Consider the following 24,617-nt stretch of genomic DNA (forward strand, 5'->3'; position numbering starts at 1 on the left):
GCGGCAGCGGCGGCCGAGGGTCTCGCGCGGCCCTTCCCGCGGCGCGCTACGTCACCAGGAGCCAGCCCGACATCCCGGATCGCCGCGGGGCCGCCCACCGCCGCCTGCCCCGCCCCGCCGCGCACGCGCCCCGCCGCCACCGCCCCCGGCCCCGCCCCTCGTACGGCACGTACGGCGACGCGGCGGCCCCGCCCCGCCCGGCCGCCGCCACCTCCGCCTGCGTCTCGCGCCGTAACGGGTACCGGCAGCGCTTCGACAGCCCGCCCCGCCTCCCGGCTCGGCGCTGATTGGCCGGGAGGGCGGGCGCGAGAGGCCCGAGCCGGCAGCTGATTGGGCAGTTGGCCGGGCGGCGCGGGGGCCTAGCAGGCGGGCGGGCGGGCGCGCGCGCGGCGGCGGGTGGGAGGGCGGGGGTGAGGAGTTGGGGTGGCCGCCGAGGTGCCTGCGGGCACGCGGCGGCGGGGCGCGACCGCCCCCTGGCGGCCGGGCTGGGGCGTGGGGAGCGGGTGTCACCCGGCCGGGGCTGCCGGCGGGAGACCCGGGCACGGGGCGGGGCTGATGCCTGGGAACTCGGGGGGAACTGAGGCACGGGGCGGGAGCACCTTCCCCAGCAGCGAGCGCAGCACAAAACCATGGACGCCGAGTCGGGCCGGGCTGACGGGCCTGTATAAACCCCGACAATGACAGCGAGGTGTGAGCAGCGCCCAGGGGACAGCGGCCACCGGCCGCGGCGGGGACGGCCCGGCACTGACGCATCCTCCGTCCCCCGTGGGGGGGGTCCGTGGCCGGAGTCCGCGGGGGGTCAGAGCAGGGTGATCTCGCTGGGCGGCAGCGTCAGCCTCTTCTCCCGTGCGCCCAGCAGCCTTTCCATGTGCGCGGCCACCACGCGGCACAGCTCCAGGCCCTGCCGAGGGGCACACGCCATCAACGGCCGTGCCACCGTCACCGGAGCCCCGGCAGGGTCCCCCCGGCCGCCCCCCGAGTGTCCCCTACCTGCTCCAGCTGCAGCTGGGTGATGCCCTGGGCCAGGAGGTTGCCCAGTGTGATCTCCACGTAGGGGTAGCTGGATCCGGCTGTCGGACGCTGCGTCCGCGTCGACTGGATCTCCTTCAGCGAGAACTTGGCGATGGGCTCCTGGGGGGACAGGGAGGGTGGCCCGCTCACTGCTGGGACGCGGGAACCCCATCAAAGGGACCGAGGACTGGAGCGGGTGCGGACGGGGGCAGGACGGAGGGTGCCAGCGATGCAGCCCCCTGCACAGGGTGGGCACGGGCGGGCCTGGCCCGGTGGTGTCCATGGGACCCCATGCCCCCCCCAGCCCCCCACCTACGTGGGTCTCCTTGCTGAGGAAGTTGAGGCCGTTCTGGTTGACAGCCAGGATGCAGGGCGAGACGATGGTATTGTTGCTGCAGCTCTGGATGTAGAAGAAGGATGAGCCGAACATGGGGTAGGCGCTCAGCAGCCCTGTGGGGCAGCGGAAGGGGGTCTCAGTGCCTGCTGCCACCCCCTCCCACCCGGGTCCTGGGGTGACTTGCACCCACGGGGGCTCCACTGAGGGTCTCATCCAGCCCAGTGCCTGGCAGGAGCTGTGTTGGCTCCCAGAGCCTCACACCACTTCAGGCCCCGGACTGGGAGCAGGATTGGACCAAGGAGCAGCCAAGGGGCCTGGCTGCTGTCAAAAAGGGTGGCCGAGCATGGGGCCCAGGAGCAGCCCGCCCTGCCTTGCCACTGCGGTCCTGTCACCCACACACAGCATCCTACTGGCCCCACAGCATCCTGGGCTCCACACAGGGCCAAGGTCTGCCTGTCCCAGCCTCCCTGCGGAGGAGCCACCCAGCAGCATCGCATCCCCGGCAGCATCGGCTCCTGGGCAGCATCACATCCTCAGCAGCATCGCGTCTCCAGCAACACTGCACCCTCATTAGCGTTGTGTCCTAATTAGCATTGCATCCCCGGCAGCACTGCATCCTCATTAGCGTTGTGTCTTCGTTAGCATTGCATCCCCGGCAGCACTGCATCGCCGTTAGCATCACCCCCCCAGCCCCGCCCTGTACCCGCTCACCCAGGAACTGTGCCCTGGCCTGGTGGGCGCTGAGCGCCTGGGCTTGCTGCATGTGCTGGGTCACCATGTGGAGCCAGGATTGGGCCTTCAGCAGGTGGAAGAGCTGCGGGGGGACGTAGTCCTGCACCTCCCGCCTGCAGGGAGCCGGAGGTCAGGGCCAGCACTGGCCAGTGGGTCCGATGCCCACACACGTGCCCCCCAGACCGCCTGCCCCGGGCCTTACACAGTGGGGAGGTGCTGGCGGTCCTTGGCTCGGTGCTGGAGGGCAGCCAGCTTGGCCACGTGTGGGAAGTGCTGCTCTCCTGGTCTCGCGGGCGGCAGGACGGTGAACAGCCCCTTGAGGTAGTCAGGGAGCACCTGGGGGGGACAGAGCGCAGGGACACGGCTCGGCAACGAAGGATGCTTGGGGGACACACACAGAGGTGGCCCCGGGGGAGCCTGGTGGAGTGGCCCAACCTGGTTGTAGTGGACGGTGACATAGAGCTCGTTATCGAACTTGAGGGGCTGGCCCCAGACCACGCGGCGGCACCAGAAGGTGTAGCCGGCGTCCCGGCGCTCTGTCTCGGTGGCCACGTCCAGGACGTACTCCCAGCGGGTCAGTGGCCGCACGCTTTGCCCTGCGCCGCCCCGGGAGCCTGAGCATGGCCATCAACGCGTGGCACCCGCCGGCGGCACGGCCGTCCCGTCCCCGCCAGCCCCTCACCTCTGTCAGTCACCACGAAGAGGATGTACTCGTCGAAGGCCTCAGGGTGCTGCAGCCCCATCTCGCAGCACAGCTCCTCGATCACATCCAGAGCCACCTGGGCACGGGGACAGGCAGCTGAGGCACTGCCACGTCCCCTTGCCACGCACGGGGCCACCAACGCATCCTGCATTGGGGCTCATCCCATGCGGCTCTTCAGGGAAGGGATCTCCCTTTCCCAGAGAAAAAAATCCCCAAGCTGGTTGACAGCCAGGAGTGCAGCCCCCCACATCTGCACTCTCAGGGTGCCCACAGCTGGGGGGGTCACCACAAGCCTGGGGTGCACAGAGCCTCTTGCCCATCCAACTCACTGAGCACGTCTTGATCTTGAGGTGCCTCTCGATGCCGCCGGGCAGGAGGAAGAGCTGGCGCTTGGCGCTGCGTCCAGCCTGTATGGGGGGCACACGTTGGGGGGCAGGAGGGCCCTTTGCACAGCAAGACCCCAAAGGACACCCCAAATCCCCAAGCTATCCCGTGGGCACCATCCCTTGGGGACCATCCTCTATCTTGCACATCCTGCAACGGATGGGCAATGAGCCGTCATGCCCCCTGCCCCACCTGCACAGAGCTGCATCCCCATTGGGGACCCCTGAAAGCTCAGGACACCCCCAAAGTGGTGCTCCTGGAGAGCAGACCTCCAAAATGACTGAGGTCCCCACACCAGTAAGTGGCCATCAACTCGGCCCCGGGGCAATGCCTGGGGGGGATCCCGAGCCCATGGTGGGATCCCAAACCTCCAGGGGGGATCTCAAGCTGGCATCAGCCCTGCCCCACACCCCATGGGCACCCGTGAGCACCCGGCCTCACCACCATGGCCTTGAGCTCCATGCTGCTGGGGAAGAGGCTGCGGCCGCCAAACTGCAGGGTTTTCCGCAGGTTTTGCTCGCAGGCTTTGGCGATGCCTGCAAGGGCGAGGAGCAGGGTGAAGGACGGGGCTGAGCCACCTCTCCAGAGCCCCGTGACACCCCTGGGTGTCCTTCCCCACCGTGCACCCAGCCCCTACCCTGGAAAGGCAGCTCTGGGTGGCTGCTAGCATCCTGCAGGAAGGCCAGGAGGAAGGGCCTGAGCACCTCGGAACACTTGTAGTAGGCGGCGAGGATGTAGAGCAGCCTCCAGCCCTTCTGGCAGCTGTCCCTGCCGGGAAGAGCCGGGGCTGAGCCCCCGGGGTGGGCGAGCGTACGCACAGCGGCTGCAACGGCACCCACCACCCCAGGGAGCAACGCAGCCTGCTGCGAGGGTGAGATCCCCGGGTCTCCCCTCGCATTGGGGCGGCTCAGCCCAGCCGGGGACGCAAGTGTCCCCAGTGCCAGCCTCTGCTGTCCCAGGCGGGGTGGACGGCAGGGCTGCAGGGACTCACGGCTTGGAGCTGGTGTTGTTGGTGACCTGCTTGATGATCTGGCAGTACACCTCGTCCCGCAGGACCTCGTGCTCCATGCACAGCTGGGGGACAGGCACAGCTCGCTCTGTGTCTGGGGGACGTCCCCAGCTGCCACCCTCCCACCCAGGCCACCCCCAGGACCCACCACCCCAGCGGGGGATTTACCTTGAGGATGGTGCAAACGGCGTCCAGCTCTGTCTGTCCCCGCAGAGGGTGGTCACCCATGAATTTCATCACAGCTGGGGACAACAAGCCGCATGGTGACACGGGTCCCTTCCCCAGGGACGTGCTCCCCTGGGCATGGGCAACATCCTGGGCTCCCAAACCACAATACATGGAGCAGCGGGGCTGGAGGAGCTACAGTCTTCCCGGGCCACCCCATCTGCCCACCCCATCCTGCCCCCACCCGCCTCCAAGGACAGGACTGGGAACGGCCCATGGGGCAGGGGGACGGGGCGCTCATGCCCCTCCAGCTACCTTGGAAAGCCTCGGCAGCCAGTTTGCTGATGCCACCATCCACAAATTCGATGAGCGACTCCTGGATGGGGGTCTGGAGGGGCAGAGGGTCAGCTCCCGGGAGCAGCCAGAAGGATGGGATGGGGGTTGGGGTGGCATTTGGGGAGCTCCCAAGCATGCCATGACCTTGGGGGGACCCCAATACACCTTGCTTCCCCACACCTTGGTGAACATCAGCATCTCCAGCACACTGGGCACGTCCTTCTTGGCCCTTGTCCCGCAAGAGTCCCTGGGAGAGGGACAAGGGAGCGGGTGGGCAGGGGTGTCCCCACCACGGGGTGTCCCCATCCCACCGCCAGGCACTCACGTGGTCCTGTGCCGTGCAGCGCGGAAATACCGCCGGGCGAAGGCCAGCATGGGGCAGGTCCCCACGCCGTCCCCGAGCCGCTCACCACCATCTCCCTCCAGACCCTCCACGAAGGCAGCGCTGGCAGGGGACACCTGCAGAGCGGGGCCATGAGCACCGGGCACAACCACACCGCTCTGGCAACGGCTCCAGGCCAATACCCACCTCGGTTTTCCGGTCCAGCTCCTGGGCCACGGCAGTGGAGGCCACGGCCACGGCCACGGCTGCCGAAGCTGCCACCTTGCCCTGCTTGTCCCTGGGCTCCTCTTTCCTCTCCGCCGTCAAATGGACGAAGTCGGGGGCCGCGACGGGCTGGACATACTCGACGGGGAAGAGCCCCGACCTGCCGTGGATGGCCCCAAACCTCCACCCTGCACCAGGCAGATGGTGGGGATGGCCCTGGGCTGGCAGCCCTGGGGGTCACCCCCAAAAAAGCCTCTGCTTGCTCCCGCCCGCTCCCTGAACCCCAAGCCCTTTCCAGGAGGACTGGCCACGAGTTTTGTCTGGAAACGGCTGCGGTTTGGCATTGCTTGAGGTAAAGGCACAGACCAGAGGCCACAAAGCCCATCGCCTGCAAGGATGTGGGGCAGCACCTTGGGTGCAGTTTTCCCAGGGTGGAAACTGGAGGGGAGGAACCACCTGCATGGGGTCAGTGCCAAAAAGAGCCAAAACCATGCTGCTGGGGGGTGACAGCGGCAGGATCCTGCCCCAGCCCCAGGAGGGGACAGGCTCAGGGCAGTGTACACGCACCAGGAACACGCACAGGGACAGCATGGCACCCACCAAAATCCTGGGTGCCCGTCTTCAGCTCTTCCAGGTACATCACCTTTTTGCGGACCACACAGCCATAGTAGTGGTCTGCAGGGACATCATGGGGACACGGGGTGTCACAGGATGCGAGGCCAGGGCATGGCCACCTCTGGGGCCAGTGAAGCCATCAGCCCTGCTGCCCCCCGTTACCCCTCATCGAGGGCGTTTCGACGTGGGGGGCCATGGGGGCCGCTCACCGCTCTCGGGGCACTCCAGCGGCTGCAGGTGGATGATGTCCCCTTTGTGGAAGCTGAGCTGGCCCCTGTCCTCCGGGCTGTAGTTCCTCACAGCCACCACGTACTGGGAGTCCTGGGCACAGGGGGGGCTGGCACAGCCCGTGCACGCAGGCACACGCAGGCACACCCACGCACACCCACACACACCCACACACACCCACACACACCCACGCACACCCATGCACACCCATGCACACCCAGCACAGGGACTTCAAGCACCCACACGACTGCAAAACCACCCCAGAGTTCTACGGGCACACAGGCAGAATCTGGCCCCCAGGACATGCCCCCAGCTGCCCCCCGGCCCTGGGGCACTCCCCACCTTCCTGAGCTCCGTGATGAAGTGATCGACCATGGCCTTGACCTGGGGGGCTTTGGGAGAGAAGAGGATGAGCTTCTCGCTGCGCAGGTTGAACTCCAACATGTTCCTGGACGGGGTGGTCACGAACAGCACGTCGGCGTAGCTGGGGCAGGACGAGGGGAGGCTGAAACATGCGGCGCCCACGGCCCCGTCCCACCCCGACCACCCGGGCTCCTCGCCCCTACCTGTACGCCCGCAGCACCCGCAGCTGCTCCCCGGGGACGTTGGTGCCCTTCACCAGCCGCAGCAGCTTGACGCCAGCGTGGGACACGGCCAGGATCTGCACACCCGTCCCCACGCTGCCCTGCGGGCAGGGACGCTGCCTCAGCCGGGGGCACGGGGCTGCAGTGTCCCCCACGTCGACCCACCCCACGACCGGACCCTCACCGTGGCGGGGAAGAGACGTGAGAAATACACCTCGCAGCCGTCCCGGGCTGCAGCGATGATCTCCCTCTTGACGCTCTCGGTGGCCACAGGGCTGAAGGAGTCCAGCTTGTTTGCCGCTGTGGGGAGAAATATCCGCTAGTGAGTGTCTCCCCCCTCCCCGGGGAGGATCCGGACACAGGGTTCAAGGTGAGAGCAGGGATGCTCATCCCCTTCCCCAGCCTGGCAGCACTGTGATGGTGAGACGGGTCCCCCCACCCCGGGGCACACCCTAAGGCAGCAAGCCTGTCTGAGACCTGACACAACTTGTGACTTTGTGGAGCACTAAATCACAGGGGGTTCATTGCATTTGGAGTCAAAATTACCCCAGCTTTAAGCAGAGACAAATGGGGCGTGGACACGCCCAGGAGATGAGGATAGGCACCAGAGTGGCTGGGTGTGAGCCCCCGAGGTTTGGGCCCCCCGGGGGTGAGCCCCCCAGCCAGGGAGCAGCAGGACACGGGGGGTGTGGGCAAGGGTTACCAAAGAGGGATTTCAAGCGGAGCCGCTCCTCCTGGCTGATCCGGATGCAGGTGTCGGAGAGCGTGTCGTTGAAGATCTGGGGAAGGGGATGAGGAGTGGTGGGGCCATAGGGGGGGCATTGTGTGCCCCCCAGCCCCTCCACCCTGCCCAATTTCACCCCCAGCAGCCGACGGGGACACCCCCTGCTCCTCCAGGGCAGCTCGGCAGGGGAAGACAGGACGGCCGCGCTGGGATAAGTAAACCATCGCCCTGGTGGGGGGATACCCCAGCTCCCATGGGACCCCCGGGGGACTTCGGGGCCATCTTGGTGCCTCACCTGCCGGAAGATGAGGTCGAGCAGCAACGGGTTGTTGATGCTGTCCTTGGGGTAGAAAACCTGCCAGGAGGGAGACCAGCCCGGCTCGCCGGCACCGCCGGCATCGCTCACCCTGCAGGGTCTCGGGCTCGGCGAACAGCCCCCTTTACCCCTGTAGCACTTTGACACCAGCCTGTCCCCGTCCCCCTGCCCCGCACCTCCTTGCGGATGTATATTTTCCAGGGCACGTTGTGGTAGGTGTAGAAGTCCTCGCTGCAGCTCCGGTGCAGCTGGGTCTGGACCTGCTGTGCCTCGGATGGGAGCTCCCGCGAGACCGAGACTGCGAAGGGACGGAAAGCCCTGCACGTCCCTGGGGGTGACCGCCAACAGCCCCTCGCACCCGGGGAAACTGAGGCACGGGGGCCAGCTGTGGGGCAGGGAGGGTTTAGCCGGACACAGCGGTTATCCCGTGAGGATGCTGTAGAGCCGGACCCGCTCCCGGACACAATCAGGCATCACCCGGTGCTGGTGGGGAGGATGAGGTGCCCCACTCCACCCTGGCCCCCCCAGTGCCGTGGCTCTGCCCTGCAATACCTGGGGGCTGGGTGGCTGCCGGACGTCCCGTTGGTGCTCGTGGCTGGTACCTGCCACTGGTGACCGGCTTCACCGCGGCCACTGTCTCCTTGGGCCCCTGCGAGGCAGAGAGTGGGCTGTGGTTGGGGCCGGAGGTTCCCCCAGCCCAGCACGGGGTACACGGGGGCAGCCGCATCCCTACCGCAGCCGCCGGCACCCGGGCTGCCGAGAGCTGCTCCTTCAGGATCTGCATGGCTTCCTCATGGGGGTCCAGCTTCTTCCCGAAGAGTTTGCTGCAGAGACAGCACCCCACATCACCTGCACCCCAAGTACCACCTGCACCCCCAGCATCACCTGCACCCCGGCATCACCTGCACCCCAGCATCACCTGCACGCTGGCATCGCCTGCACCCCGGCATCGCCTGCACCCCGGCATCGCCTGCACCCTGGCATTGCCTGCACCCCGGCATTGCCTGCACCCCGGCATCACCTGCACCCCAGCACCAGGGCGAACACATGCACCCACAGGCAGGAGAAGCCCGTGGCTGGGCTGGGGGCTGGGATGGGTACCTGGGGGGCTGGGGGCCACGCGAGGCTGGCTGGCACTGCCGGATGATGTTGCGGATGTCGTGTGTGGGCCGTGGGACGTGCTCCGAGTTGAGCCGGGAATGCCGCACCAGCTCGCCGGGCCACCGCCGGCCCACGGGCACTGCGGGGCCAAGCACGTGGCTCAGGGGTGGCCGGGCATCGCCCTCACGCCTGGGGCCTGGCTCTGTGCCGCAAGCCCCCGTTGCCACCCCGTTGCACCGGGACCCCTTACCGGCTTTCTGCAAGTAGGGCCGGGGCTGGGGGGCGCGGGCTGGCGTCCCCCCCGCGTCTCTGCCCTGCAAGGGACACCGCGCCGTGAGGACCCGGCACCCTCCAGCCGGCCCCATCCCCAGGGAGCTGCCTGGGAGAGCTGCCCTGCTCTCGACCCCTCCCGGCCCCCCGGCTCTGCCCCACTGACCGGGGTCCCAGGCGGCTGGTTGGCCTCTGCCCGGCGCTGCGGGGACGGGGCTGGCTCCGCGCCTGCAATGGCAGAGGGGAGCTCGGCCGGGGTGTCCTGCAAGCCCGTACCGGGGCTGTGGGGCCCTGGGTGCAGGGACGTCCCCCACACCAGGGATCGGGTGGGGAAACTGAGGCAGGAGCCGGGTCGGGATGCAGGAGTGCTCGGGGCGCTCACCCCTCGGCTGAGGCGTCTCCGCAGGCACGGGGGGTCCGCTCCGCTCGGCGTCACCGGCGCCGTCCCCCCCTCCCGCGCGACCTCCTCCCTTCATCCTCTGTGAGATGGCGGCCGGCTTCTCCAGCTCCTGGGGGGCAGGTGTCAGGGGGCAGAGGCCAAGCCACCTGCACCCCCAAAACACTGGACTCCATCTGCCTCGGGCAGGGGGACGCCCCTCTCACCCCATTGCCGTAGGAGAGCACGGGGTCAAAGAGGCTGTCCAGGTACCGGTCCAGGCCCTTCTGGCTGCGCGGCTCCCCAAATTCCCCATCTGCTGGGGGGCAAGGAGGGATGAGCCGCAGGTGGCAGGGCTTCACCGGCATGGCAGGGCTTCACCGGCATGGCAGGGCTTCACCGGCAGGGCCCCGCCAGCAGCGCTGGGGGACGGATGGGGGGATGCCTTACCGTGGGGGTGGTACGTCTCCGGGGATGGCAGCGTGGGGGCTTTGACGGCTGGGGGAGGAGGCACTTCATCCAAACCCAAACTGTGTCCCAGCACCCTGCAGAGAGGGAGGATGCGCTCATCGTGCACCCACTGGGTGCCAGACCTGCCCCTGGGGATCCTGACCCTCGCCTCTGCCGGCACCCATCCAGCCTGGTGCTGGCGTTTCCTCCACCAGCCCGGCAGCGGGGAACCCGTCCCTGCCCGGGTACCTACGCCCGCCTGTCCCCGTCGTGGCTCTCGGCCCCCTCCCATGCGACGAGGAAGCAGGACTTCTGTTTGGGGAAGTCCCGGAGCAGCTCGAGGTCGGAGATGAGGTCCAGGACATAGTCGTGGCCGGCCAGCTCGGCCCACCGGGCGCCTGCCTTCATGGCCACGGACCAGCCATGCCAGCCCTCCGCCAGCCCCCTGCAACAGCGGGACGCTGGGGACGGGCACAGGCTGACAGCGGTGCCCCGGCTCCACGGGCACTCCCTGCCCAGAAGCTGGGCATCCCGGCTCCCAGATCCGGGGATCACCCGACACGGCCCTGGGGTGATACTGTGCCGGTTCAGTGGGTACCTGTGCTTCAGGACATCCCCTGCCAGGTCCTCGCCCGTGCTCCAGGAGTGGACAGGGCAGGACAACTGGTCACCTGGGGAGGGACGGGCGGTGAGCGGGTCCTGCCGGTCCCCTGCTGCCCATGACGGTGGCAGGGTGGTCAAGCTGGGACCGACCCTCACTGCCACCGTGCCCCCAGCCCCGCGCTGCCCCGCACCGTTGAAGCAGTGGAGGTCGAGCGCCATGCTGGCTTGCTGCCGGTTCGCCGTCCACTCCAGCAGCGAGGGCGGGTAGGCGCGGGCGGCCGCGGCGCCCAGCTGCGACCGCGCCATGGCGTGCATCAGCTTGCGCTGGCACACCGGCTTGTAGCCGGCAAAGGCGTAGTCGGAGACAAACCTGTGGGCAAGGGAGGATGCCGCAGGAGGGACCCAGGCAGCACCGCCAGGCACGCGTGCCGGACTATCCCCGAGGGTCCCAGCCAGCCCCGGTCCCTCTCCCTGTCCCCAGCCCCGGCTCACTTGAGCAGGTACTTGTCGAAGGCGGCAGAGGGGGGGAAGGCGCCGAGGCAGGCGGCCAGCAGCAGCCAGCCCCGCTCCTCGTTGTTGACGTTGGTGTTACGCCAGACCTGGTTGGCGGCTTGTGCCAGGAGCTCGTCCCGCAGCCCCGGCGCCGACAGCCCCTTCTGCACGATGTAGTTGCCGAAGAGGGTCTCCTGTGGGCCGCCCAGCCCCGGGTCCCCCATGAACCGCAGGATCTGTCGCGGGGACAGCGAGGTCCTCCCTCCGGCCCCGGGCGGGGAACGGGCAGGGGACCGCGGTGCCGGAACCTGTGCCGTCCCACCTACCAGCTGGAAGAGGCTGAGCGCCTCGTGGCACAGCTCCTCGTCCAGCCGGGTAAGGGGGGCTGCCAGCGGGGCCGTCAGCATCCCGAATGCCGGTTCCTGCGGTGACACCCGCACCCGTGGCTACCCGGGCCCCGGGGACAGCCTCAGGCCACGAGGGCCGGCCCCAGGGCGCTGAGCGTGGCGTTGACGCTGGATGAGGACTATGGGGCTGCAAAAGGGCTGGGGTGCAGGATGGGGCCGGCAGCCTCCCGGCAGCAGGGCAGGGACGGGCTCAGGCTGTGCTGGCAGCACCAGAGATGCCAGCACCTCGGCGAGGCCGAGAGCAGGATCCGGCCCCGGCGCTGTCACTCGGGATGCTGGGGACTGGGAAACATACAGCAAAAATAGGGGCCAAGGAGGAGGAAGGGGGCAAAGCGACCGGGGATGGGGCTGGTGTCCCGGGAGCAAAGCCACCTGGTCTCCCGCCCCAGCATTTCCGGATCTGCCCCGCGTCAGGCGTCCAGGACGGCTCGGCGGGTCTCTCTCCGATAACCTCAGCGGGGTCCCCCCGGCCTCTGGAGACGACAGGAACCCACGGGGAGGGAGGGAGGTGGCGGCCGGCTCCCTGCAGCACCGCAGCCGCCCCGGATCCGGCCCCTCTCGCATCCCGTGGCATCCCCGGGGCCGACGCCGGGGCAGAGCCTGGTGGGATGGTGTGGGGAGCCGCCGGGCTGAGCCGCCGCGGGGACCCTGAACCTAACTGCTGCTCAGCCACGACCAGGGCGCCGAGGACTCCCCGAAAGCCAACTGCCCATCGGGGCAGGCTCCCCGCCGCTGGAACCGGCGCCCACCTTACCTGGAAGTGGCCCCGCACGTACTTGGCCATGGGGTAGTCGTTGATGTCGAGCGGGAGGGTGAGCTGGGAGTCGGGCTGCAGTGCCGGCGGCGGCACCAGGACCACGCAGCCGGCGTTCACCTCCTGGGCGGCTATGGCACAGCGGGCGGCTATGGCACAGCCACGGGGATGGGGATGAGGGGCTGGGAGCGGTGCCAGTAGCGGTGCAGGACCCGCTCACCTGCGGCCGCCTCCAGCAGCCCCATCAGCTCGGCCGGGATCTCCAGGTGGGTGACGTCCACCACCTCCCTCCTCGTCAGCTCCTGCCGGCGCAGCACAGGGATGCACCCACTTGCCACTCTGCTCGCTGCCCCAGCACCCATGGGTGCCTCGACCGGCAGCGCAGGGACGGGAGAGCACATGGCAGGGACGGGGCACAGCAACACGGGTTGCACGTGCATCACAGATGCGCGCTCCCCCGGCGCCGCACCCTGTTACCTGCTTCATCCTCTCCCTCTCCTCCTCCGCCCGCCGGCGGGCATCCTCCTTGCTCTGCAAGCAGAGCAGCCGCGCTAAGCCCCCGCCGGGAGGGAAGGAGGGAGACCCGGGGGCAGCAGGACCCCCCCGGGGTGCCATTGCCCCCCGGCATCGCCAGGCTTTCACCCCAAAGAGGCACTGCCCCCATGGGGCACGGAGGAGGTGGGGGGGATGGGGTCTGGAGGGGGCTCGGGGTCTGGAGGGGGGCTCAGGGTCTGGGGGTGCTGCTGTGCCCTCTCCAGACCCACCATGAAGCATGCAGCAGGGTGGGAGCGGGTGCTTGGGACCCCCCTGGGATGTGCCAGCCCCCGCCTCACCTTGAGGTACCGCCGGCGGTTCATGTAGATGTGCACCAGCGACCTGAACTTGATGAGCGTGTGCCGCATGCGCCGGTATCGCTGCCTGCAGGAGGGCACCCATCACCCTCTGCCACCCACCTGTGCCCACCCACCACCCCCCCGGGACCCCCACCTGGCCAGGTAGCCCCGTGCCCGGCTCTGCAAGAGGATGATCTTGCGGCGGAGGGAGCGGAAGCGCCTCTTGATGAAGAAGGTGCGAGCGTAGCGCTGGAGCGTGAGCGCGGCCAGGTGATGGGCGCGGGCTCGCTTGCTCTCCAGCGCCTGGTACAGCTGCTCCTTCAGGAAGAGCTGGGAGGGGGGGCGATGCCATGAGCCCCCGCCTCGGCCGCCCTCCCCCAGGGCATCGCCGGAGCCCGCGACGGTACCTTGCTGACACCGACGTAGTACATGCTGGGGTTGACGGGGCAGAGGTTCCTCAGCATCTCCACGCAGTTGGCTCCATTGGGAATGACGCTGGACCACATGTCGACGAGGCAGCGGTACCTGGGCAAGCCCAGGACACCGTCACCGTCACTGTCACCGCATGGGACCCCACCGGGACACTGGCATGGACCCTCCCTGCAGTGATGAGCACCATGTCTGGGATAGCAGCTTCTCCCGGTGCTGTGCACCAAAGCGGGGGGTTCCCAGCTCCCACTGTGGAGGAGCCCCAGGCCAAACACTGCCCCCCAAAACACCCACAAGCTGCGTGGTCTCCCCTCACCGGGATGGTGATACCCAACCCGCAGCCCCCAGGCACCTGTCGATGAAGACGAGGAAGGGGATGCGGATGGGGAAGCCTTCCTTGCGGATGCGGATGGTCTCCAGGATGCCCGAGTACCGCAGCTGGCTGCTGACCACGTCAGCCTCGAAGAGCCCCGGCTCCTTCGGGGGAGATGGGGAGAAGCCTCGGCGGCCGCGCAGACAAACCCCTGCCCACCACGCGCCCGCCACGCTCCGGCATCATCCCGCAGGCAGCACCGGCATCGCCGCAGGCAGGAAAGCCGCAGGCCAGCTCTCACCTTCTTGTTGTTGGGTTTGAGACAGCGCACGAAGAAGGGGTTGCACCTGCATTGGAAAGACCCCACCGGCCATGGGGGACAGGGGACAAAGCCAGCCTGGCCACCACGGGCTCGGCTGCGGCTGTCACCCTGCTCCTGCCAACCCGGTGCATGGCCTGGCTGCCTGCCCTGCCCGCCCTGCCTGTCCTGCCTGCCCTGACCTCTCCATCTTTTCCACTAGGTCCAGGAGGGACTGCTGGAACCGGGCGGCCACGGTGGGAGCCTTGTACCGCCGCGTCCTGGTGCTGCTCCTCCTGACCAGGCTCCTCTGCCGGGCCATCACCTGGGCATGGCCGAAGAAGAGGTTGGCCACCACCTTGGGGAGATGGGAAGGGTTAGGGAGCAGGAAGGTGGCCAGGATGGCGCAGCTCTCCTAGCTCCAATTCCCAGCCCGGTCACTGCCTTCTTGCCCAGCCTTGAACGAGTTGCATCCCCAATTTGTGGCTGGGGAAGCGCAAGAGCAGCCCACGTGCCATTTGTGCCAATGCTGGAGGGGGTCAAAGCCCAGAGGACCCGGTGGGAAGAGGGCACGGGGTGGAGCTGGAGGCATCCTCTGCTCCTGGTCCCCCAGCGCTTCACCGGCCATGGGGACACACGTCTGGGGACATGAGAAGTGGTGTGTATGGAAGGGGGCTACCTGTGCCCGGTGTCCCCCCAGCACTGCAGAGCCAGCGCTGGGCAGGGCCCTACCTTAGTCCTGCTGCTGATGAACAGGTCCAGCACGTCCTGACGGACCTGGTCATAGTTTTTATCCAAAAACTTGTGAACCTGGTAAAGAGCAAAACCTCACGGTGAGGAGCCCGGCGGCAGGGTAGGGGGAGGTGAGGAGCTCCAGGCTGGGATGGGGGGTCCCCAGCCAGACCCCCTGGGCTGCCCCTCATGCCCTGGTGCAGGACCAACCCCATAAACCTCTTCTTTAACCCTCCTTAAAACACCAGCTGGGCATCCCACTGCCGCACACCTGGTAGGTCACCTTCCCCGCGTAGTGCTTGATGGTGAACTCGGGCAGCGGCATCTTCGGCTTGGTGTACAGCGGGTTCATCCCGTGGTGGTAGTGACACTTCTGGAGGAACGTGTGGTCGGTGGCCTGAGGACGGATGCAGGGGTGAGGCATGGCTCGGGTGGTTCGGCAGCCCCAGGGATGCAGGCACTGGGATGGGGATGCCCGGACAACCGGCCAGACCCCGTTCTCGGCTCTGCCACCGAGCAGCCGTGAGGTCATGGGCATCTACCACTCTGTGCCTCAGTTTCCCCATCGGCAGAGAGGGTGCAACCACCCTTCTCTCTTTTATAGCGCAGCCGGGAGGGGCTTTTCAGTAATTCCTACAAAAGCAAGTCCTCTGGGGGAAGTCACTCCAGTAGCACCAACTTGGGATCTCCCAGGGCTTATTCAGCCCGGAGAAACTGGGGGGTCTCCCAGGTTGTCCGAGATAGCCCAAGAGTGAAGCAGCCCTGGGCCACGGTGTCACCCTGGGCATGGTGACCACGCGGTGCTGCCATCCCTGCCGCCTCGGGACCAGGCAGCCCCTCACCTGGGGAAAGCAGCTCTGGTCATCGAGGATCCGGAGGATGCCGAAGGGCTTCTGGGAGATGAGGTCAATGCAGGGCTGGTTGTCACTGAAGGGAATCTCCTTCCACTCGATCTGCTCCCGGAGGTACTCCTCCTGCGGGGCCGGCACTCGGTCAGCCCCGCGCCCCCGGCCCCGTGGCAACGCTCGGCACGGGGGCAGAGCCCGGCACCGCTTGCCGGCCCACCTGCTCCTCCTGGAAGACGATCTTGTTGAAGAAGAACTGCAGGTACTCGTTGGCGTAGTTGATGCATAATTGCTCAAAGCTGTTGAAGTTGAGGTCCTGCGAGAAGAAGCGGCCGGCGGAGCCTGAGACCCTGCAGCCCCGGGGCTGGTGGACAGGGGGATGGAGCTGGGATGGGTCCTGCTCACCTCGAAGCCGTAGATGTCCAGGATGGCGATGGAGAGAGCGTCCTGCCGCGGGTACACCAGCTTGTTGATGCGGTCCGTGAGCCAGCCGAAGAGCAGGGAGTAGAGGGTCTTGGCAATGGCGTCCCTGGGATGGGGCGAGACGAGCAGAGTGCTGGAGCTCCGGCACGGCGTGGCACAGCACGGCACAGCACCGCGCACAGCCCCACCACCATGGCCAGCACCCATCAGAGCCCCAAGTCGTGCACGGGGCCGCCCTTGGGGCTGCAGTTTTAAGCACCAGAGAGCCTAATCCGCACCGGGGGACCCGACCGTCCCCTTTCCCAGCCTGGCGTTTCACCTCCCACCCCATCGCAGGGGGCCGGACACCCCCGGTGCCCCCACGCAGCACAGCCCCCCTTCCCTCTACCTGGCATCCACGGCGCTTTCGACGGTCAGAGGGGTAAAAATCTTCTCCCGCAGCGTTTCCTGGTTGGGGCGCAAAAAACCAACGGCGTGATGGAGTTTCATCACCAGCCATGGTCCCCCAGAGATCAGGGACCCCCCGCTCCCTGCCTGTGCTCCCCCCCACACTCACCGTCACCTTGAAGGTGATGGCTTTCTGCAGCCCCTCAGGGGAGATCTGCAGCAGCTCAGCCACCGTCCGGATCTCCGTGGCGCTCACCACCGTGGCGACCTCCTGGCAGTCGGTCTGCGGGACGCGGTGAGACGGTGGGAGGCGGTGGCCCCCCGCTTCCGCCGCGTCCCGAATCGGGCCCGAGGGGCGCGGCTCGGCTCCCCTTGGGGTACCTCGTATTTTTCAAAGTAGACGTTGCCCAGGTGGAGGACGGAGGAGAGGATGCGGAAGATGCTGTTCTGCTCCTCCACGCTGAAGCTCAGCGCCTCCATGGTGCTGAGCAGCCGACGGAAATCCTCCGCGTCGTCCTTGCCGCGGATCTCACAGTTCCCACCCTGGCACGGCCCCCCTTGATGCCATCAGTGCGTTTTGGGGGGCAGCACCTGGGCGGGGGGGGGGGCGTGACACCCTGCCCTGAGCACCCTCCCCATCCGCACACCGAATCCAGGAGGACTCAGAAACCCGCCGGCGTTCCCGGCTTAGCCAGCCCCCCGAAAATTGGGTAGTGGGGGGGGCCGGGCGGGGGGCACGCTACCTGGTTCAGGTAGTAGTAGGTCTCGGCGCCCTGCAGGCAGTACCGCTGCCGCTGCTGGGCGGGCAGCCCTGCCAGCATCTCGTAGAAGATGTGGTAATTGCGCTCGCTCTTGGCCTGGGGAGCAGAGGACCAGGGTGTCAGAGGGGGCAGCTTGTGGGGGGCAGCGCCCGGGACCCCCTCATCACCCACCTGGAAGACGACGCGGGACTTCTCCAGCAGGTACTGCGAGGTTATGGCACCGCAGATCAAGCCACTGCGGGGGCGAGAGCGGGCACCCGGCTGGCAACCTCGGTGCGGGCACGGGCTGTGGGCCCCCCCCCGGCACCCACCCCTGCCCCGATGCTGCCCCCGGCACACGGGGGTCAGTGCCACCCACAGGTGCCCCCCACCAGGGCAGGGAGAGGTGCCTGCGCCCGGCTGCCGGCGAGGGCTGGAGCTGCTGCACCCCGGGGGGACATCAGGCAGCCCACGTTGGGATCAGTGGGGCTGAGCGAGGGTGGGACAAGCCGTGGGGACGGGGACGGGAGCGGTCAAGGTGCCAGCCCAGGGGACAGCATCCCTGCCCCTACCCCGGGCACAGAAAACGCTGCCTGTCTTCAGGTGACATCGCCTTTCCTCCACCAAGCTTTGTCCCCAAAAGTGTCCCCGTGTGTGTCCCACCCCAGAGCAGAGGGGCTGGGGGCTGAGTTGGCCACCGCGGGGGCAGGGAGAGGGGCATAGGGGGTGGGGGCCGGGCACACACGGGCGTTGCTGAGCATTACTTACTCCTCCAGAAAGATTTCCACAAACTTCCCAAACCTGCTGGAATTGTCGTTCCTCACGGTTTTGGCGTTGCCGAAGGATTCCAGCAAGGGGGTCGCCTCCAGGATCTGCCGCAGCGATGGAGAGAGCCGTGGGGTCAGCCCAACACATCACGGGATGTCCCCATGGCTAGGGGACCCCCCCCTTGTCACCCTGCCACCCATGCCACCCTCCCTGCTACCTCCTGCCCGTTGCAGACACCCACGGGTGCCAAAATTCGGGGTGTGCACCGCGGACGGGTTGCATGAGAGCGCAAGGACCCCAAGCGCGTGCATGCACCGAGCTCCGGCTTCCCCTCCCCGCCATCCCCCCGCAGCTGGGGTGACGTGGCAGAGATGCCACCACGATGCTCGGTCCCCTTGAACCGTCCCGGCCCACGTGTCCCCCCCGGTACCTCTATCTGCCGTGGTCCGCGTGGAAGCGTAGGGACAAGGAGAGAGCGGTGGAGCCATGAGCGGGGGAGAAGGGACAAGGGGACGGGGACGTCCCCAGAGCAGCGCCCTACCTGCGGGGCAGCGCTGCGTTTCTGGCTGACGGCTGCCAGGTAGCGCAGGATCAGCTTGGTGGCTTCGGTCTTCCCCGAGCCGCTCTCCCCACTGAAATGCAAAGCGGGGCGGGGGACACGGCCAGGGCCGTCACCAGCCGAGCAGGGGGCCGGGAGGCGCACCCATCCCAAATGCACCCAGCACCCCATCCTCAGAGGCGCCCATCATCCCCGGAGCCAGGCCAGGCCGGCGGCAGCATCCTGCAACCGGCCATTTTGGCAGCGCTGGTTAGGGGCCGTCGCGGGGGGGCCGTGCCGGGGGACAGCCGTGTCCCACCTGATGACGATACACTGGTTCTGTTTGGCATCCATCACTTTGGAGTAGGCGACGTTCGCGATGGCAAAGAGGTGCCTGGGCGGGGGGGAGCAGAGGTGGGGGGTGCGGTGCCGAGTCGCCCCGGCACGGGGACCCCCGCTGCGCCCCGAGCGTCCCCACGCATGGACACAGCCGCTCCAGCACCCTGTGACCGAGGGTCCTCGGAGCCCTGGGACCACCCAGCCGGGGGGCTGCTGTAGGACTCGGGGTGGGTGACGACGGGTAGTGGTGCCCCACGCAAGACGTTTGGGGACACCCCAGTACTCACGGTGGGTTCTCGCCCAGCGCTCTGCCTTCGTACTGCAGCACCTGCTCCGTCCCGTAGATGTTGTAGAGCCGGTACGGGTTCACCGACACCAGGATGCTGCCGATGTAGGTCTGTGGGAGAGCCAGGTTTGGGGCTGCGAGCGCTCGGAGAGCGATGACCCCCATGCCTGGGGTCTTCGGGGGACACTGTAAGCCCCTAAGCTTACGTAGATGAGCTGGCGCTCGAAACGCGTCCGGATGTTGCTCAGCACCGCGGCCTCCTGGAGGTCCCTGGCACGGAGCAGAGGCCGTGTTAGGGGGTGGCAGGGGGGCAGGAGGTGACTGCTGTCCCCAAGCGTGTCCCCAGCCCCGGGAGGCTGGAGCAGAGCCCGTGTGGGGACAGGATGGGCTGGGGAGCAGTGGGGGCCGTGGGGTGCATGGGGCGGGGTTGCAGCCCTGTTGGCCCCCTGCAGCGGGTGTCGGAGGGGAGGGGGACACTCACTCCAGCTGGGTCATGTCCTCCAGCCCGTCCTCCTCCTGCGGCTCCTGGTACCGCACGATGGGCAGGCTGCACAGCGACTGCATCTGCAGGGAGCAACCCAGCCCGGCTCCGTCACGGCAGGGCCACACCAGCCCCCTCTGGCATCCCACCCACCACCCCAAAACCACCGTCTGTGACCACAAACCGGAGATCCCGCAGCCAGCGACAGCAGGGACCCCGAGCAAGCATCCCACGGCCCTGAAGCGGGTCCCCCAGCAAGAGCGTCTCATGCCGGGGGAGAGCAGCAGTGCTGGAAACGGACATGGGGCCACCAAGGCATCCTTGGGGACCGTCCCAGGAAGGGCTGTCCCCAGCGAGTCCCGGTCCCGCTCGCCGTGGGCAGGCAGGAACAGGCAGAGGCGGCTGCGCTGCCGCCACCACAACATGCCGCAGCTCTCCCAGACCCCCACGGTGGCTGCAAGGGGTGGGTGACGGAGACCCCCGGGCAGGGTGGCACCTCCAAGGGAGATGATGGAAGGGGGCTGCGGTAGGGGCTGATCCGTGGGGCTGGGGGCTGCTCCCCACGGCCGTGCCCCACGGCCATGCGCAGAGGTGACGCGGGGCAGGTGGCTCGCAGGAGGCTGTGCTGGCGGCCGGCCAGGCGGCAGGCAGGAAAGCGGACACCCACCCGGTCAGCGTGCCACCCGTGCCCATCCCAGCCGGAGATCAGGTCTCAGCATTTCCATATGCCAGAGTCAAGTGTCCCCACGGGGGCCGTGCACGGGGGGGACATGGCACGGGTTATGACCACCCCCCTCCAGCCTGGTCCTCACGGCAGGACCCCCACCAGCACCCAGTGCACCCATAGTCATTTACCCCCCACCCTGGGCACTGCAAACCCCCCGGCTCTTGTGGCTTTGTGCCCCGGTGAGCCGGTAGCTACCTCAACACGCCACCCCATCCCGGGTCCCTCCGGCTGCTGGCTCGCCCCCCGGCTCCGTCCCACCGCCGGCACCCATGGCGGGCTCCCCACTGGCGTTACCTTGCTGCGCCAGGGCTGCTTGGTGCCCAGGTACCCGTCCGCCCACGGGTGCCTGTCCCGCCAACCGCCCGCCGGCGAGCTCTGGCTCAGGTATCGGGCGATGTCAGCTCCCCGCTGGCTCCCCCACCGCCGTCCACGTTGGGTGGGCTGCCGGGGGGCACCCTGCTCGGCCATCCAGGCGTCGGGCATCTCCCGCACCCGCACGACGTGCTGCGTGGACCAGTGCTGCTTGTACATGCGGGACGCCCGCCGGAAGGAGCCCAACCTTTGCACCTGCGGCGTCACCACCGCGTAGCGCCCCGCGCCCTCCTCACTGGCCGCCCCATTGCCCTCGATGGCCTCCACTGGTCCTGGGCCACAGACACCGCGACACAGGGAGGCCGGCGAGCTGGGGATTCGGTCGCAGGGGGCCGGGAAAGCGGTGCGACGCTGCGGTGAGGGGCTCCGGTCAGAGGAGGGGAGAACGGGGAGCCTGGCGTCAGCCCAGCCCCGGTGCCTCGCCGGTGTGTTTGATGGTCTGTGGGTGCTCCCGTCCCGCCGGGATGGGCGCTGGGGCGAGGAGGGTGAGCGGGAGGAGGGACGGCGGGCGGGCAGGGGGTGTTCAGCGGGGGCAATGGTCCCCACAAGCAGCGATGCCAGCGACTGCCCCCGCCCTGGGGGGGGACTGCGGCCCCCTGCTTCGGCCCGAGACGTCCTCGCCGGCAGGGAGCAGGGGGCCATCCCGGCGAGGGGCTGCCCAATGCGCTGGATGAAGGTTTTGGGAGTGCTGGGAGCGGGGCTGGGTGGGGGGGGCACCCCGGCGAGACCCTGAGCAGCGGCCTGCCAGGGGGGCAGCTCCTCGTCCCAGGAGGGGCCGGGGGGGCTGAGGCGGCGACTGCCGGGACGGGGGGTCGGTGCCAGGAAGGGGGTCCTCTGCAGCGGCTTCACCGCCTTGGTGGGGGGCTCGGGAAGCCGGGGCCAGGCCTGGGGGAGCGGGAGCCCGGGGGGGCTGCTCCGCCGCTGGGACAGGGGTCTTCCCGACCGCGCCGCCGGCACCCCTAAATGCCGCCGCGGGGGTCCCGGAGAGCCGGGCGGCTTGGGGCCGAGCCGCGGGGGGCTGGCCCCGGGGGGGGCCCGCGGGCTACCGGGCGGCGGCGGCGATGGGAAGCGCCCGGGGCTGGCGAAGGGGTTACGGGGCGGCTGCTCGCGGGAGGGGGGCTGCCCACCGGGCCCCGGCGGCGGGGGCGGGTCCCGGCCCCCTGGTCCGGCGCTCCCCACCCCCGCCAGCCTGCGGCCGGAGCGGCTGTAGGCGGACGGGGGGGCGCGGGGGTCCCGAAATCCCGCCGCCCCCCGAGGCGGGCGGCCGGGGGGCTGCGGGAGGGCGCGCGGGGGGCAGCGGGGGCCGGAGGCTGTCGGCGGCGCCTCGAACTCGTCGTAGTCGTCCTCGTCGCGGGTGGGGGGCAGGTGGGGGGACGGCGGGAGGGGGACATCCAGGCGTTCCCTGCCGAAAAGCTTGACCTGGGGCCGGGGGAAGAGCCTGAATTTCCTATTGAGGGAGAGCTTGGAGGAGAGCGTCTCCCTCATGCCCCGCAGCGAGGCGGCGCTGAGGATGGAGACGGGATAGTCCCCGTCCTCCTCCTCCTCCTCTTCCTCCCACTCCTCCGGCTCCTCGGCCTCGGCGATCTCCTCCAGGGCCAGGGCGTAGGGGTTGCAGGAGGACTGGGCGTGCGGCGCCCACCCCTCCTCGCTGTACTGGATGCGATGCTCAGGGTATTCACCCCCCGGGTACCCCCCGGTGAGGGGCTCCCCAAAGTCCTCGTAGGGGTCCCCCCCATAGCCGAAGGGCCCCGCCCCCTCCTCGCCGTACTCTGGGTCGCTGCTGTAAGGGTCGCAGATGCTGAGGGGGGACCTGCCGCCGAACAGTCCCTCATCCTCGAGCTCCGTGTAGCCGCAGGGGTGTCTCGGCGGGTCACCCTCCTCCCAAAACCCCCTGTAGAAGCCGTACTCCTCCTCCACCTGGTAGCCGGGGTAGGGAGTTGGCACTGCATCCTTGAAGCCGTACGCTGCTGGGTAGACTGGGGTTTGGATGTAGCCTTCCTCCTCCTCGGCGTAGCCATGCCAGGGGCCATAGGCTCCGTCCTCCTCCTTGGTGTAGCCACGCCAGGCACTGTAGGTGCCATCCTCCTCGGCGTAGGCATGCTGGGGGCCATAGGCTCCGTCCTCCTCCTTAGTATGGCCAAGGCGGGAGCCATAGGCTCCATCCTCCTCCTTGGTGTAGCCACGGTGGGAGCCATAGGCTCCATCTTCTTTCTTGGCATGGCCATGGCGGGAGTCGTAGGCTCCATCCTCCTCTTTGATGAAGCCACCCCGGCGGCTGTAGGCTTCATCCTCCTCCTCGGCCCACCCGTAACGTGGCACCGGCGGCTCCACAGGCACACGCTGGGATAGCCGCCGGGACGGACGCCGCACCGTGCTGCCATGACTCTCCTGGCCATGCTGTGCAGCGCCGGGGGCCGACAGCCTGCTGCCACCGGGGATCCGCTTCATGTTGGCCCGGTGCCTGAGGATCTCATCTTCCGCAGGGAACGGCAGCTTCCTGGCACCAATACGGGAGAGCCAGGCCATGTCGGCCGCCCGGCCGCCCCCCGCCAGCCGCCCACGCCGGGAGAGCACCTTCCTGGCCAGCCAGCCCGTGGCAGCGGCCGCCTTGCTCAGAACCTGCGCCCGCGGCTTGAATTTCCTTTCCGGGCGCCGGCGGAAGAGGGACGCGCCGTCCTCGGCCGCGTGCCCGCCCCGCCGCAGCAGCAGGAAGGACGGCTTCGCCGGCGGGGAGCTGCCGGCTGCCTCCTTCCTCTTCTTGCCCACGCGCTTGAAGCGGACCATCAGGTTGGAGGTGGACTTGAGCACTGCCTTGTTCTTTTTCTTCTTCTTCCTCTTGGTGCTGTGCTTCTGCAGGCCCCAGAAGAAGCGGGACGTGTTCTTGAACTGCCCCTTCTTGGGCCGATGCAGCCCCAGCTTCTTGAAGCCCAGGAAGAGCTTGGAGGTGCTACGGAGGCTCCGCTTCACCCGGGCCTTCGGTGCCACCTCTGCCTCCTCCTCCTCAGCCAGGCCGGGCTCTGCAGATTCTTTGGGCTGGCCCTTGGCCTCTGTGCCCTTGGCTCCCGCGCCCTTGGCCCCTTTCTTTTTCTTGGCATTGTTGGCCGCCAGCCCCATCACCAGCTTGGAGGTGCCCTTCAGGTTCTTCTTGGCCAGCGCAGCATCGCTCTCACCCTCCTCCTCCTCCTCCTCCTGCTCCAGCTGCACCTTCTTCCCTCGGCCAGGCTTCTTCACCACCACCCCCTTGAGCATCCCCTTCTTCTCCTTCCCCTTCCCCTTCTTGGGCTCCTCCGGAGCCGCCGCCTCCTCATCCTTCTCCTCCTCCACCGCCTCCACCTCCTCGCTCTCCTCTGCTTTCAGCAGCTCCGCGTCCGAGGTCTCCTCTGACTCGCTGGGCGCCTCCTTCTTGCCCTTCTTGCCATCCTTCCCTTTCCCTTTGCCCCCCTTCCCTTTGGCCTCCGCATCTTTTTTGGGCTCCCCCTTCCTGCCGACCATCCCGGCGGTGACGGGCGCTCATGCTCTGGCCCCGGCGGGGCCCTGGGAGATGATACCCCGTGCCGGCACGAGGCAGCTCCCGGCACACCGTCCAGCTCCCGACCCCGCAGCCTGCCCCGGGGGGGTATTTACCTGCACCCAGTTTCGGCAAGGCACGTGCCCGTGCGCGGCTCCCTCGGCCTCCAGCAGCCCCCCGCTTGGCATGGCGCTGGGGCGGCGGGATGGCAGCCCCGGCACAGCCCGGCGGGAGCTGCCTCCTGCCACCCGCGGTGCCCCGCGAGTTAGGCAGCGTGGCGCCTGCGGCCGGGCTCCAGCTGTAACCCAACCACCGGGGCTCGCGGCGGCATGAATAATGTAAGGGATGCGCCGCTCCGGCCCCGAGACTTTTCCGAAGGAGCAAGAAAGTGCGCTGCGGCGGGCGCGGGGGATGGCACAGAGCACCGTCACCACCCCAAAACTGGTCCCTGCCA

At 68.3% G+C, this 24,617-nt stretch overlaps 1 protein-coding gene across 1 annotated transcript; it reads right to left on the reverse strand.

The window, feature by feature from the left end:
- Nucleotides 1-799: 799 nt before the first annotated feature.
- MYO15A (myosin XVA) lies at nucleotides 800-24,042 on the reverse strand (the record flags this gene model as incomplete). Its single annotated transcript, XM_082006746.1, has 64 exons — nucleotides 21,944-24,042; nucleotides 20,578-21,859; nucleotides 19,557-19,639; nucleotides 19,282-19,345; nucleotides 19,077-19,186; nucleotides 18,770-18,844; nucleotides 18,454-18,544; nucleotides 17,913-18,016; nucleotides 17,337-17,400; nucleotides 17,148-17,261; nucleotides 16,786-16,947; nucleotides 16,574-16,687; nucleotides 16,406-16,464; nucleotides 16,000-16,123; nucleotides 15,815-15,910; nucleotides 15,592-15,723; nucleotides 15,021-15,146; nucleotides 14,750-14,827; nucleotides 14,221-14,375; nucleotides 14,021-14,066; nucleotides 13,759-13,883; nucleotides 13,385-13,502; nucleotides 13,132-13,307; nucleotides 12,978-13,062; nucleotides 12,622-12,675; nucleotides 12,365-12,446; nucleotides 12,145-12,275; nucleotides 11,310-11,405; nucleotides 10,984-11,219; nucleotides 10,683-10,861; nucleotides 10,487-10,559; nucleotides 10,142-10,333; nucleotides 9,889-9,968; nucleotides 9,666-9,754; nucleotides 9,445-9,571; nucleotides 9,229-9,290; nucleotides 9,043-9,106; nucleotides 8,793-8,931; nucleotides 8,425-8,515; nucleotides 8,244-8,340; nucleotides 7,868-7,989; nucleotides 7,671-7,730; nucleotides 7,355-7,430; nucleotides 6,836-6,951; nucleotides 6,634-6,752; nucleotides 6,410-6,551; nucleotides 6,049-6,160; nucleotides 5,825-5,899; nucleotides 5,207-5,412; nucleotides 5,003-5,136; nucleotides 4,858-4,924; nucleotides 4,657-4,729; nucleotides 4,345-4,418; nucleotides 4,159-4,241; nucleotides 3,805-3,935; nucleotides 3,609-3,703; nucleotides 3,113-3,190; nucleotides 2,763-2,859; nucleotides 2,516-2,676; nucleotides 2,283-2,416; nucleotides 2,060-2,193; nucleotides 1,328-1,461; nucleotides 991-1,131; nucleotides 800-901 (listed from the first exon to the last, which is right to left on the reverse strand). The coding sequence occupies exons 1-64, from the start codon at nucleotides 23,902-23,904 to the stop codon at nucleotides 800-802; spliced, it is 10,002 nt and encodes a 3,333-aa protein (XP_081862872.1). The 5' UTR covers nucleotides 23,905-24,042.
- Nucleotides 24,043-24,617: the final 575 nt, after the last annotated feature.

This window comes from Phaethon aethereus (genome assembly GCF_964289735.1).
Source record: "Phaethon aethereus genome assembly, chromosome: 15".
Classification (NCBI taxonomy): Eukaryota; Metazoa; Chordata; class Aves; order Phaethontiformes; family Phaethontidae; genus Phaethon; species Phaethon aethereus.